General features: G+C 41.1%; 1 protein-coding gene across 1 annotated transcript; it reads right to left on the bottom strand.

Annotated features, from left to right (window-relative positions):
- Positions 1-1,753: 1,753 nt before the first annotated feature.
- On the bottom strand, positions 1,754-11,743 carry dgat2 (diacylglycerol O-acyltransferase 2). Its single transcript, XM_026182233.1, has 8 exons — positions 11,462-11,743; positions 9,679-9,807; positions 9,383-9,490; positions 8,170-8,240; positions 5,512-5,716; positions 4,962-5,136; positions 3,453-3,637; positions 1,754-3,266 (listed from the first exon to the last, which is right to left on the bottom strand). The coding sequence occupies exons 1-8, from the start codon at positions 11,499-11,501 to the stop codon at positions 3,112-3,114; spliced, it is 1,068 nt and encodes a 355-aa protein (XP_026038018.1). The 5' UTR covers positions 11,502-11,743; the 3' UTR covers positions 1,754-3,111.
- Positions 11,744-13,327: the final 1,584 nt, after the last annotated feature.

The raw sequence follows: 13,327 nt of genomic DNA, 5'->3' as shown, positions 1-13,327 counted from the left end.
AGTTGCTGATTGGCTCAAACCAATATCCGTCGCGTAAAGGCGGTGCCTGGTCGTGAAAATTCGCGTTTCTATTGGCGGTATCATCTGTTTGTCTCCCTGGAGGGGACGAGCATCCGTTGAATTCTGTCAAAGCTGCAAAATATGAGGAAGTTGTATGGTACAGCGTGACATGCAGGTGACAGTTTAAACGGTAGCACTGATCTCATAATCTCTACTGGTACAAAGACAGCCAGCGATCAAAGCATTTAAAATGTATATGCAAACTGATATGAACTTTTTTCGCTAACTTTCAAATCACAGACAGTATAATACGAATACACAAATAGACAGGAACTAACTGCAGAATACGCGGGTAGCTTAGGCAATGTAAAACTTAAACACACATATTTAACATATTAGCAAATTAGTCGATGTTATATTTGTTAGGCCTCTCTTAACGTTGCATGCCAATTTAGATTCTGGTCTTGTGTTTTGCGTGTAACTCAGTAGTGTAAAGTTGAAATTCATCTTTAAGTACGATGACTTGTAAATCCACCACCTACATGTGAGCAGCACAGTCAGTTATTTCAGCTTCATTCACACTGACTGCAGAACATTAAGCAACCACTAGGGGGCTGTATCAGCCACATTAAATAGTTGCGCTTCTAAAGGGCCAGGAGACTGAAGGCTGCAGTCAGATAACGACCAAAAGTAGCTCCTATCTATCCACGTTGTCACCTTGACAAAAAACGTTAAAATGTAAAAGAACTTAGGGAAAATAAAAATGGACGTTCTCGATGGACTAGTCATACACTTGATGTGTTCTTATTGGTTTTTTAATAATGTTGAAGATGTTTTAATAAAGTCATATAAAAGAGAACCAGTAGCAAATAATAATAATAATAATTAACAAGGTTGTAATTCAGATAAATAGGAATACAAGGCATATAAAGTGAAATAATTGCATTTTGCACTGAGATGTGTTGCTCCTGTCATATTTTTTTTCCAGCTGATAAAAGGAGCCAGAGTACTTCCTGTCTTTATTAAGGCTTTCTGAGACTAAAGTCAAATTAACTAATGACCGCACTAAAAAAGGCCATAAGAACAAGTATAACTAACAGAAACTGAATAATGGAAAACCTTAAATGAACTTTGCGCACAGGCTTTATTCCTCAAACATTTTCAGTTTCACTTCTGAAAACAAGGCAACGACTCCATAAGCAGTAGATACAATGTTTATCATTCCGTTGTAGGTTTAACAATTTCAAAACATGACATACACAAGAGTGTATATGGTTAGTGCATAAAATGGAAAACATACAATTAACATTTACACGGTCACTTTTCATGTTGATCGTTTTTAAATGGGGTGGAATAATCCTCAAAAATATTCAGTTCAGTTTTATTTGCATAGCACCAGCAGATGTGGAAGCTAAAGTTTAAAATGGTCCCAGTGGTAATTAGCAGCAGTAGGAGCTGTAACCCTGAAATTGGAAGAGTGGCTCCAGAAAACTCCAGGTATAACATCAGAGGTGTCGGTCCAGAGGAACAGACAAAGTACGGCACAGAGCCCTAAACTCCCAGGTCTCTGGTAGAGAACGCGAGCTTGAGGATCACATCTATATCACCTGCAGGGAGGGATGAAAGGGAGGTTTTTTCCTCCCATAGAGGTAAATTGTGGTTTCAGAGGTATACTGTATGGCCCAGCTGGACTTTGAAAGTTTTTGCTGATAAGAGAATTGTGGATAATATTAAATACTCTCCAGCCAAATACTGTTCAAAACAAAGCATATATTTGGTGGGCGTGCTCCCTACACAGCACATACATAAGACTCAGATTTAGTAAAACATTGACATAAATGTGGGAAAGACTTCAAAGACACACCACACTTTTTTTCTGAAAACTTACAAAAGTTTAATTTAAACATCAGCAGAAAGATTATGCAACTCATCACACAGACAAGTCTCGCTGCTTATTGCTTGCAAATCCATTGCACAGGTATCACACTGCTCCATAGTAGTCATCACAATGCTCAAACCAGTGAAAATTGCATCTGTAAATTCAGCCAATTCTGTTACACTTTATTCCCATCGACATGACGCACGCTTGCTTATTTTAAATGATTCCCTGAAAGATTTTTTATAAAACTCACTGTAAACTGGAATCATCAAACATCAGGATTCCATCCATCCATCTTCACCCGCAAACATCAGGATTTTCACCCACAAAACCATTTTATCCTTTTCAACTACAGCTCAAAACCTTCCAAGACACTTAAGTTACAAGAAATCACGTAGTTTACACTGCATACATTAAATGTATCCACCCAGATAGAAACCCTGTCACCAGTATGAACATAAAAAAGAAAAAGAAATAAGCCAAGCAGAGCAGTGCCTGTCTTGGGGGGGGGGGAATCTTTGAGACTAAAACCTCAGAGGGTGATGTAAAACATCAAAAGTGCACCAGAAATATTTGTTGAGACAAATGCACTAAAATAGGCATTTCCTTGCTACAGAATTCAATTAACACTGTAAGGCTTTTCTACAGTCTTATGCGTTTGTGCATTCACCATACCTGGTAGAATTCCTTCACTTTCGGCCTTTAACCAGCAGGAATCACCACATGTCTGTGGACATCATATGTCTTTGGCTCGATTAATCTTTGGGCACTACCCAGTGATAAAGTGGTACCTTTCATTTGCATTGTTTGTGCGTTCAGCGTGTAGAGTTGTAAAGGAGCTCAGGAAGAAGTCCTGCAAGTTACCTTCTGGCTCCATCTAGTGGAGCTTAGCGACCACTGCCTGAAAGAAGCAGTTAAAACGTGACGCCCAAGTTTTAAAAGAAAACTGGGAGGGGAAAAAAAGGCACTGATGAGGCACTGTGGGCAACCAGACAAGAGCAGCTGGGAAAGGCCACCATTCATTAAACCTGCCATTGCCTGAGAAAGCACTATGCGTGTGTGTGAGATGGCGCAGTGAGCAAAGGTTTCTTCAGTAAACATGCAAAATGTGTCATCTGCAGTCCAGAGATAATCTAGGCACCCAGGTGCGATGACGAAGGTGACGAAACGAAGACGAGGCGAGGGGTTTGGAGATGCACAGTTCGGGCCATTAGCAGCGACCCGTCATCTTCCTAGTGGATGTGCAGGATGTCACTCTCTTTCAGACCAAAGCGGGTCTTGTACTTGTCAAAAAGGCACTGGAGGGACTTGATGTACATTGCATGGTAGAGATCCACCGCTTCCTCTGATGCATCCTCAATTTTTGGCACAGTGATTGGCTCCCCAACTATTAAAAAAGAAAAAGAACACAGGAGACAAACAGTTAAAACAAACAGTTGAGCAAATATTGACTGTGTCCTATGAACTGTTTGGTTGGTCACTGTCCTACAAAAACTTTAGTAACACAGCCATGTCGAGGTCAGAGAAAACTAATCTGTACCGTACAGTCAAAGCAAACACGAGACAAACTTGCCTATGGTAGTGATGGGCTTGGAAAAAGGCACAATGCCCCAGGAGCTTCCAAAGAAAAGGCACGGGGCAAAGCCCAACATCTTCTGTAACTTCTTTTGCAGAGACCTCCAGACGGTCCCCTCGTTGAAGATCACCTGCTTGTAGGCGTCGTTCTCGCCGAAGGAATAGACTGGAACCAGATCAGCCCTGAGGGAACAAAGCAAGTGACTCAACACACCTGCCCGACCGTGAAAAAGAACAACACATCTATGCGAAACATCTAGAACACATAAAAGGTCATTGAGACTTATTTGAGAAAAATGTCAGTTAATAAACAAATATTTGTTCACTGTCCTCTTGCTGAAGCTTTGCAGTTGTTGTTCACATGACCAGAAATGTGGTTTTATGGTTATATTATAATCCTATCTGTGAATCTCCTGGTTTTAAAAGCAGCAATAAGAACAGAGTTTGAAGCGTTGCACACGTGTGATAACCACCACGTTCCTTACATGTCTCTACTTTCCTGAACGGCCAGCTTCAGTTTACCAAATATTCAAAAATAGCCAACAGGTTTGGATTTATGGTGCAATGTGCACCATCAGGAATCGGTGCAAGGAACACGGACAGTTTGTAAAAAGCATTCAATGTCCCTGTGGGGAGGAGCAGCCACGTTTTTGTATAACAACTGTGGAAGGTGTTATGTGATCGGGAAATTTCTTAAATCCACCCTGATCTGTAACTAAGCTAGAGTCTGAAGGTTTGCAGGGGCCGTTTTTAGACCACAGAATCAGTCGTTTTTAGAGAGAGATTTTTTCCAGCTGTTTGTGAAAGATTCAATCTGGTTTTCCATCCAGTATTTTAGAAGAAACAATCAGAGCATCAATCCCTTTGACCAAAAATAAACAATAAATATATTTGTTAAAGCGGACACTTGTTTTGTGACGACACAACACATCATTCAGCTGGTTGCAACATCGTCTCTATTTCATAAGCACTGAAACAAAGCCTTAGAAGTTCCACAAAATCAATCCAAAGTGACCCAAATTCACATTTGAGGCTTACATCAGCTGCTGTGCTAGCCTAATTGTAACGAATAAAGGTCTGCATAACTGCGTGTCTTTTCCAGCGCGTTCTAAGCTTCTTTGGATAGGGTGCACCCACTGATATGATAATCCTCGGCTGTATTTGTGAAGGAATGGGCTTGTTTGGGCTGGTGAGACAAACCGAGGGCCCTTCACGCTGCAGTCTGTCTCATTAACGCATAGCCAAGGGGGGAGCTCAAACTGCCCAGCCCCTGAAAGTGAACTATATGTCACGAGGAGCTGAGCAGGGACAAGACTGCACATTCATAGAATGATTTAGCAGCTCTCTCTTTGCAAGCATGTGGCCTTTCTGGGTATAATAATCTAGGATTTTGTTATTCCCGTGAGGTGCCGCAGCTCAGGGAATGACATTTTCCCATTCAACAACATATTGTGCGGGTCAGTGAAAACCACACGTGCTCGTGTCTGAAAATGCGCAGCCGACTCACCCTTTCCGCAGCGCTAGCCTAACGAAGCCTTTACGATTCTTCAGGGTGACAGAATTCAAGCCGGGTGTGCACTGCAGAGACTCGGCTGCCCCTCCGACAACGATAATCACAGCATTTCCCGTCCCATTCTGTGACAACAGGTAGTCGATGGAGTTCCTGTTCACAGGGCAGATACCTGTGGGGGGGCAAAATGTAGGTAAACTGCTCATTACAACTCAGATTCACTGAGTTTTAAGTCTCTGTACGAGTTACACACCAGCCTTTTGTATGCTTTCTATACCATATTGTGCATTAGGCAAAATCCACCAATATGCAGAAGAAATGTTAAACATTCAAAAAAGAAAACAAGAACTTATTCCACATGTAAGGGGCAAAAATGAAGCCTGAAGAGCAAACAGGCCCTCCAAACAGATGAAGCTCAGAATCAGTCGATCGATGTCAACTGAAGCCGCAGCAGGACAAAGGTCAGCTCTCCCAGCGCTAGTTATCACTTATTTTGACATTTTAAGAATTCAAACAAGAATTTCTGGCTTCTTCAGTCAAATCTCACCTCCAGACATCAGATAGTCTCGCAGGATGGGAAAACGAAAGTTTCCTGCTAGGGTTGCAAGGGAAGGCTTGATGCCAGGGAATTTCTTAGAGAAGCCTGTGGCCTCCGTCCCAAAGTTGCAGAAACCACCAAAACAAAAGATGCCGTGGGGATGGTAGCCAAAGATGTAGTTCCGGCTGGGCAGCAGGTCGTGAGTTTTAATTAGCTGCAGGACAAAAAGGACAAAGAGTGGATAAACAGTGTGAGACCGATTCTCAGACGAGGACAAAAGTTTGATGAACATGGATTTATTTTTCTGCTTTTATCATGCATCAAACGGATAAGGTGCAAAAACTGAAACAGACTTTAGACGAAAACTAAAGCCACTGCATGATAAATGTGATTAAAGGTGGAACCCCCTCCCCTCAAAAAAATAAATAAATAAATACTGAAATGAGACCGATGTTCAGCGCCGTAATAGCAAGAATGCTAGCCTGAAATGGTGTGTTCAAGAATTTGTGATGTCTAATAGCTTACAAGGGTCAGATTCACCCTGGGCACCTTTATTCTAGACCACTGCGATGTGAACTAAATGGCATTTGGCTCGAGGTGCTCGAAGCTCAAAAAGAAAAATTAAAATTGAAGCATTCACCAGCAGCGCATGTTTCCAAAGATCACGGCCTGATTACTCAACAGTTTAGGAACTAGCTTCTCTTTTATCAAACTTTAATCACCAACCATATTTCTGTTCAGCAGAAGCATCCTGTAAAAAGAAGCTTATGACATCATCTGAACTGTAATATTTACTAGCTTTTTGTTTGTGAATGAAGGAAAAAAAACAAAACAAAAACAAAGATGGTTCAATTATACACAAAGCAATTCATGAATGAGAATCCAAGACAGTAAAGCAAAGTCCTGAAATATGAAGAACATAAATGGGTTCCAGTAACAATGTTAACAATATACGATCATAGCTGTATACTTTAGTGATTTTCAATATGGTAAATGGCCTGTATTTGTATAGTGCTTTACTCATCCAGTCATCCACCCATTCACACACTGCTGATGGCAGCTACATTGTAGCCACAGCCACCCTCGGGCGCACTGACAGGCGATAGTAAACATTATTGTAGGTATATTTTTTAACACTACATGTGAACATGGATGTGTAGACAGCCATTATTCATTGCACACACACACAGTATGATGTATACTGCTTTAGTAAAACTAGGACACTCTTATCAGCCAGACAGCACATACAATCATAAAATTAGGATCCAGTGTGCACCTGTTCAGGCTGACAGCAGTGATGTGTCAGCATTATCATCAAACCCATCATTGCACAATAAAGCTGTAAAGGTGAACATGGCCCATAAGAAAAGTGTGCTCTGATGTGCAGTGCAGACTTGGATCCATCACAATGTGTAAACAAAGCTCCATTAGTAGCTAGTCCAAAATAACAGTTGTGTAATCACATTAGCACAGGAGAACCCATTCAAGCTCTCCATGGCAGCGCAGGAGACCACCTGGCATATGTGGAGGATTACAGTGGGACTAGGGCAGCAAACACAGCACTTAACCCCTCGTACAGATCCAAGCAGAAGAAAAGAGAAGGAGGAAGAAGAGAGTCACTCGTTTCAAGAAGGAGCAGCAGTAATATAAAAGAGTACCTGATTCTAGTATTGAAGCAGACTTGCACATCTATCCGTGCAACACATTTCATAACAAGTCTCACTTCGGACTTCCTTCGGTCCTCACCTCAACTTCAGTGTTGGCTCGGACTTTGACCGGTTGTTTCCAACTCATAAATCATCAATACTCGCCCTGTGACTAACTCATGTGTTTGTAGATAATTTCAGGATATTTTGAAGTACAAAAAACAGTAAATCCCTCACTTTGACTGTGAATGTAACAGCTTCACATGAGCGAATAACTAATACAGTGGCTTCATCTGTGTTAAACATGAGGTGGTGACATCAATGAGAAAGGCCCAACTACAGTGAAGCATCTAGATGACAAAGAATGAATGCTTGGTTCATCACCCTGGATTTAGCGCTCTTTGTTCTCAAGATCTGACCGACTTCAACATATTTGTTTAATAAATAAATTAAATAAGTAAATATATATTGCTCCTGGATGTTAGAGAGTGGAATGTTGGCCCTGTATTTTTATGACTACTGTGTAATGTGTAAGAAGACAGCTATCCTCCCTTTAAGCATGCTTTAACCGTGACTTTTGACTTCTTGTGTGACAGTATAGTGAGGAACAGCTACTAAACATCTGTACCATCCAACACAAAGCCCTTTAGCCTGACCAAGGATTTTATTGTCCCCTACACTGCGGAGTACCTGATGAGAGAAAAGCTTAGCACTGCTTCTTAGACCTTCAACTGGGGCAAAGTCTGAAGCCAACATCATACCCTCATCTTAATCAACACAGGACAAGTAAGAGTACAGAGCAGATGGCTCAATGCAGCCCCGATAAGCCTATCTGTAATGTTAAACGTGCACAACTAAACACATTTCACACAGGAGCAGCTTCATCTGACATAAGGGAGATGTTTAGGACCCATTTCCTGGAGTCCTGGCACCACCGTCGCTCTGCAAAGCTCCAGATTTCCCTATATTACAGATGAGTGCGTCAGCAAGGGAGCATCACAAAGATGACACATTCACCCACCCTGACTGGAAAGTAGTCTCGGAAATACGTCCACACTGTCCAGTTCCTCACCCAGGAGGACCTCCTGCCACCTGAGGAGAAAGTTACACATGAGTCACTCAGAGCATGCGCACAAAAATAGAACTAACCGTAATTTTTCGTAACAATTCAACCTTAGTTTTTTTATTATACAGTTTATTAATCTGTCATTTAATTAGTTTTGCCCGGAAGTGCAGAGTGACGTCTTCAAATATTACCCAGTCAAAATAATCCGAACAACTGTCCTCTCATTAAGATGCTGAGAAATGAACCGAATATGCCTGAATAATAAGTTTCCGCACTACCCAAAATTCCCTTGAGCTCTACGTTTACATGTGCTGCCATGCTAGGGGTACAGTAAGGCTGTACACGGCAGAGCACTGTGTTGAGCTAAACCAGCATGCTAACATAAGCTAAGCCAGTAGTCTAACATGCTAATGTATAGCATTTTAGCATGCTAACATATAGCATGCTAACATAAGCTAAGCCAGTAGTCTAACATGCTGATGTATAGCATTTTAGCATGCTAACATATAGCATGCTAACATAAGCTAAGCTAGTAGTCTAACATGCTAATGTATAGCATTTTAGCATGCTATACTTTAGCTAACATGCCAATCTATAGCATGTTAGCTAAAGTACAAATTTTTAAAATGATGAAAAAGAAAAAGAAACTCTTTAGCCGGATTAAACTGTCATTTCAAAGAATTTGGCACCAACAGGTGGGCAATTCTTTGTCTAAGACTCAAGGTTATTATAGTTAACAAAAACTAAAAATTAAAACTAGATGTGGAAAAATGTAGTTAACCAAAATGAAAATAAAAACTAAACTTTTGAAAAAAAAAATTAACTAATGAAAACAATTTGTGAACTTGTAAAGCTTATTAAAGTAAAATAAAAGGCAGAGGAAATAGCATTAGTCTAAAGCTTTTCTATCACCGGATGCAGAAATCCTCATCAAACGTGCCTAAAATCTCAACATTGTCATTTCACAAATCTCATTTTGGTTACTTCAAATAAATGAAATCATAAAAATAAAATCAAGAATTATAAGCAATTATTTTAGTTAAACCGCCACACTAGTTCACAGTGCCAGAAAGTCTCTCATTAAGACCTATAGTCCGGTGCAGCCAAAACTCAAACCATTAGGTAACAGTTTTGTTTTGTTTTTAAATTGACATCTTTCGTGGCTTGCCTTGTTTTGGGGTGTTCCAGTCAAAAATAAGCCAGGCTATATAAATGGCAGCAATCAGCCAGCAGTCAGTGCAGAAGATGTAGATCAGTAATGCAGTGCAGGCAGCACCTGGGGGGAGACGGGGAAATAGTCACTAAAGTTAAACCTGAATTCATCACAAAGGGTTAAGGTAATCCATCATCAGGGTGTAATCACACGAAAGAAGGCCAACAAGCCATCAACGAGTGTGTGTTCACTTTAAAGACTGATCTGACCTCCTTTACTTGTGACACTAATAAGTCAACTCTCTCACTCACCCAAGGCTAAGAAGGAGATGACCCACTGCATCACAGAGATCACCTGCAGATGCTTCTCCATCTTGGATGTGCAGGGCCATAACCCTGAGGGGAGGTCCTGCAGAGCGGAGAGGATGCTGGAGCCAGTGCCTTGAGACAAAAACAAATCAATGGATCAGGTATAAAAACAGAAGGAAGAGATAAAGATCACGCAAAAAAAAAAAATCTAGTCAACATTTCCCAGAAGAAATTCTTGCCTAGAGTTGATTTGAGTTAAACAAAGCCAAAGGTGGACATCAATCAAAACAAAGAGTTAATGATTTACTCCAGAACGGATTGCACCGACCTGTCCTACATCAATAATACAGTACATTTCCAGCGAGTCCAAAACTACACAGCCTCAGCTACTCACCAGGCTGAAAGAGTGAACCCACGCAGCTACGTGTGAGAAAGAAGCGCAAAGCAACATTAAGAAGCAACTAACGTGAGTCGAGGCCGTGTCACAGCGAGCCAATAAGAAGCTCTCGCACTCCAGGAAAACGCTGTCCTCTAATCCCATCTGTCCTCACTGAAAATAACCTGGTACCGGGGCTCGGCTGGTAATGCCTGCAAACTATGATGCTATGAGTCCTTGAGACTATCACAGCTTAAATGTGTGGCAGAGAAGTTGGCTGGAATTCAGCAGTGATGGTTAAACCAGCCTGCTTAGAGCTAGATCAAACTGGTGGGTAAAAGCTGAAACCAAACAAACAGTGTGATCTCCTGGAGAACAGGGGGCACAACAGGGGGCCCACGTGCTTGGCTTTCAAGAGCCATCCTAGACCTAAACAGCTAGAATTATTGGACATGCAAGTAGTCGCCTCTAAATGCAAACAGCACAACGTTTTGTAATTAACACAATAACAGGCCCACATAGACACATCAGCTTGTGTTTGTATAGTTTCTAGTGTTCGTATAGTTTCTAGTGTTCATTTAAGCCAGGGGTGCCCAATCCCGGTCCTCGAGAGCTACCGTCCTGCAGCTTTTAGATGCATCCCTACTCCAACACAGCTGAATCAAATGGTTTGATCTCTACAGCATGCCATCATGTTTGGCAAAGGCCTGATAACAAGCCATTCATTTGATTCAGGTGTGTGGGAACAAGGATGCATCTAAAAGCTGCAGGACGGTAGCTCTCGAGGACCGGGATTGGGCACCCCTGATTTAAGCTATGAATCATATTTGATACACAGAAACCAAATGGCATGTTTGGATACAGTAACACAACAGGGAACCCCCCACTACCACTCCTCCACCCCCATTCCCACAATAACCCCACGAATTATAAGCAAGATGCATGCAGAAAGCATGCGATTATGAGAGGTATGGTCACTTACATCCGTGTGTCATTATTCCATCAACTTTGAGCTAACTTGCAGCTGTCACTGTGTGGTTTAGGTTAAAAGCCCGAGTTTAGTTCCTCTCAACCAAAGACCATTCAGAGTGGAAGCGTGTTATAAGTATTCACAGAACACAAATCAAACACAGTGATTAGCAAAATACATAATAGCAAAATTCTTAGACAGTATTTTGAGCTTCTCCCACTGTGTCCAGATGAACAGAATCAACCTTTGGAGATTGATTTACCAGGATGATTGAGCATAGCAATATCCTATTAATTTCATTTCTGTTATCATAGTAAGTATTAAACTCCCGTTTTGTTTTGCATGCATTAAAACAAAACTCCAGGCTTGTTTGCGTTCCTATTCGTTTCGCTCCTTCACGCCCTTGGGACACTTTTGAAGACCCCAAATAACCATCTTACCTTTGATGAATCCCGAGTATGCAGCAAGTATGGTTTTCATAGCTCAGTCTTCTTGTTGGCTGATCAAAGTGCCCGAAAAACCTTTGAAATTATTTTTTAAACAATAATAAAATAAGTTAAAACATCAGGAGCTCCGAGCTTACAGCTCCGCTGTCATGACTGCGTTTAACAGCAGCTGACTGAAGAGTCCAGCGGGCATTTAATCAGCGCGGGGAGGAGCAAGAAGCCAGGAGGTTCTGCGGAGGCAAGACTGCAGGTAACGTGGAGGAGCAGTGCTGCCGCTGAGCTGCTCTCTCTGTATTTATGAGGCCAGTCACGTGGGTCAGCGACCCGTTCAAAACATGTATTGACCATTCGTGCCACAGCTCTTCAGCATGCCTCATGGGACAGAGGAGCTGTGTACAAACATGTGTCCAGCTGTTTTATGGCCAGAAGCCAAGTAATAAACGGTCCCTTTCTCCTTATTTTAAAAAAAGTGTTTTGTTTTGGGGGTTTTTTTGTTGTTGTTTTTTTAGAAAGGAAGTCTGTTTTTAATCGAATTAAACTTTTATTCTTTATTATTATTATTTTTGTCTAAAATTATTTGTTCATAGCTATAAACCTTAAAATCATTAGTTTTACTATATTTAAGCTGCTTTTTAATTTTTAGTTATTTTAATAAAGCTGCTTACTTTATATCAGGGTCGTAGGTATTGACTGATGCCAAAAGCAACTCTTGCAAAAGAAGTTGCACCGGCCTTACATCATTCGAGAGATGTTGCACCCTCCGCATACAGAGTTCAATGTTCTGTCTCCAAATTGCCAAAGCTAAGTTACTCGCTTGTTTAAACGCAGTCGGCAACTATTTATAGCTGCGAATCATTTTCCTAAGATCTAAGATTTAACACATATGTAATCTATGTACAGTATTGTGCAAAAGTCTTGCGCTATATTCCTTTATATTTTGCTGGGAAAATGGGAAATATGTGCAACGATTTATTGACACGTGCAAACATACATTGAAATAAAATAGACAAGAAAACGTTCTAATAATTATATTGAACTTGAAAGTCAGTATTTGTTATGACTGAGTTCTTCAGCACAGCCTGAAGCTTATAGTTTCCTGTCGGAGACTCAAAGCTCTTCCGTCTCCGTTTCTTTGTCAAGATGATCCCACACTTGTTCAGTAATGAAGTCCAGGCCAATCCATGACTGACTTATCTAAGTTGTTCACCATGTGTAGACACAACACTGGTTCATCCCTTGAGTTAGATTCCTTTTTCTTGCTTGAACGATGCATAGGTCCGTGTTAAGGAGCTTAACAAAGGGAAAAAAACAGTGCGTGACTGAAAATGGATGAAAAGGCGGCTGATGTCCGAAAACATCAGCTTATATCTTGCTTTCAGAATCCTTGGAAGCAAGATTTAAAGACTTATATCACTTTTGACTTTTCCACAAATTTGTATTTATTCTTTTATTCTCGTGAACTGGAATGTGCTCTGTATCAATGCTGCAACCAAATCACCAACATCAGACCTTTAAAAAATAAACTGAACTGAACCTGCTGCACTGAAAAGTGCTCAATATGTCATGACATGACTCCAAACACGGGCAGCTGTGGGTTGCATTGTGTAACAGGTTACAGAGGCAGCCATCTGTCCAAGAAAGCGCTCAGGTAAATCCTCTGCACTTGGCACTGCAGAGATACTCACCAAGCCAGACCCAGCAGGACACATGACTAAAGTAAAGCTGCTGGCAAACAGCTGAAAATGTGAGCCCACCCGTGGAGAAGGTAAACCACCAAAATCACAGTGTAAAAATATCTACTGTTTACTATGTAATGGCATTTAGATGAAATAGCACAAGATACTTGAAGTTTAAATAGTA

This window comes from Astatotilapia calliptera, chromosome 10, assembly GCF_900246225.1.
Source record: "Astatotilapia calliptera chromosome 10, fAstCal1.2, whole genome shotgun sequence".
Lineage (NCBI taxonomy): Eukaryota > Metazoa > Chordata > Actinopteri > Cichliformes > Cichlidae > Astatotilapia > Astatotilapia calliptera.
This window is presented reverse-complemented; position numbering and strand designations above follow the sequence as displayed.

What these genes read in the sequence shown, in the direction of transcription:
- dgat2 (XM_026182233.1), bottom strand. Translation starts at nt 11,501, where the DNA reads ATGAAAACCATACTTGCTGCATACTCGGGATTCATCAAAG. An exon ending in CTGGAACACCCCAAAACAAG is followed by an intron (nt 8,241 to 9,382) that starts GCAAGCCACGAA and finishes CTTTCTCCTCAG; the next exon opens with GTGGCAGGAGGTCCTCCTGG. An exon ending in AGGCTAGCGCTGCGGAAAGG is followed by an intron (nt 3,638 to 4,961) that starts GTGAGTCGGCTG and finishes TTGTTCCCTCAG; the next exon opens with GGCTGATCTGGTTCCAGTCT.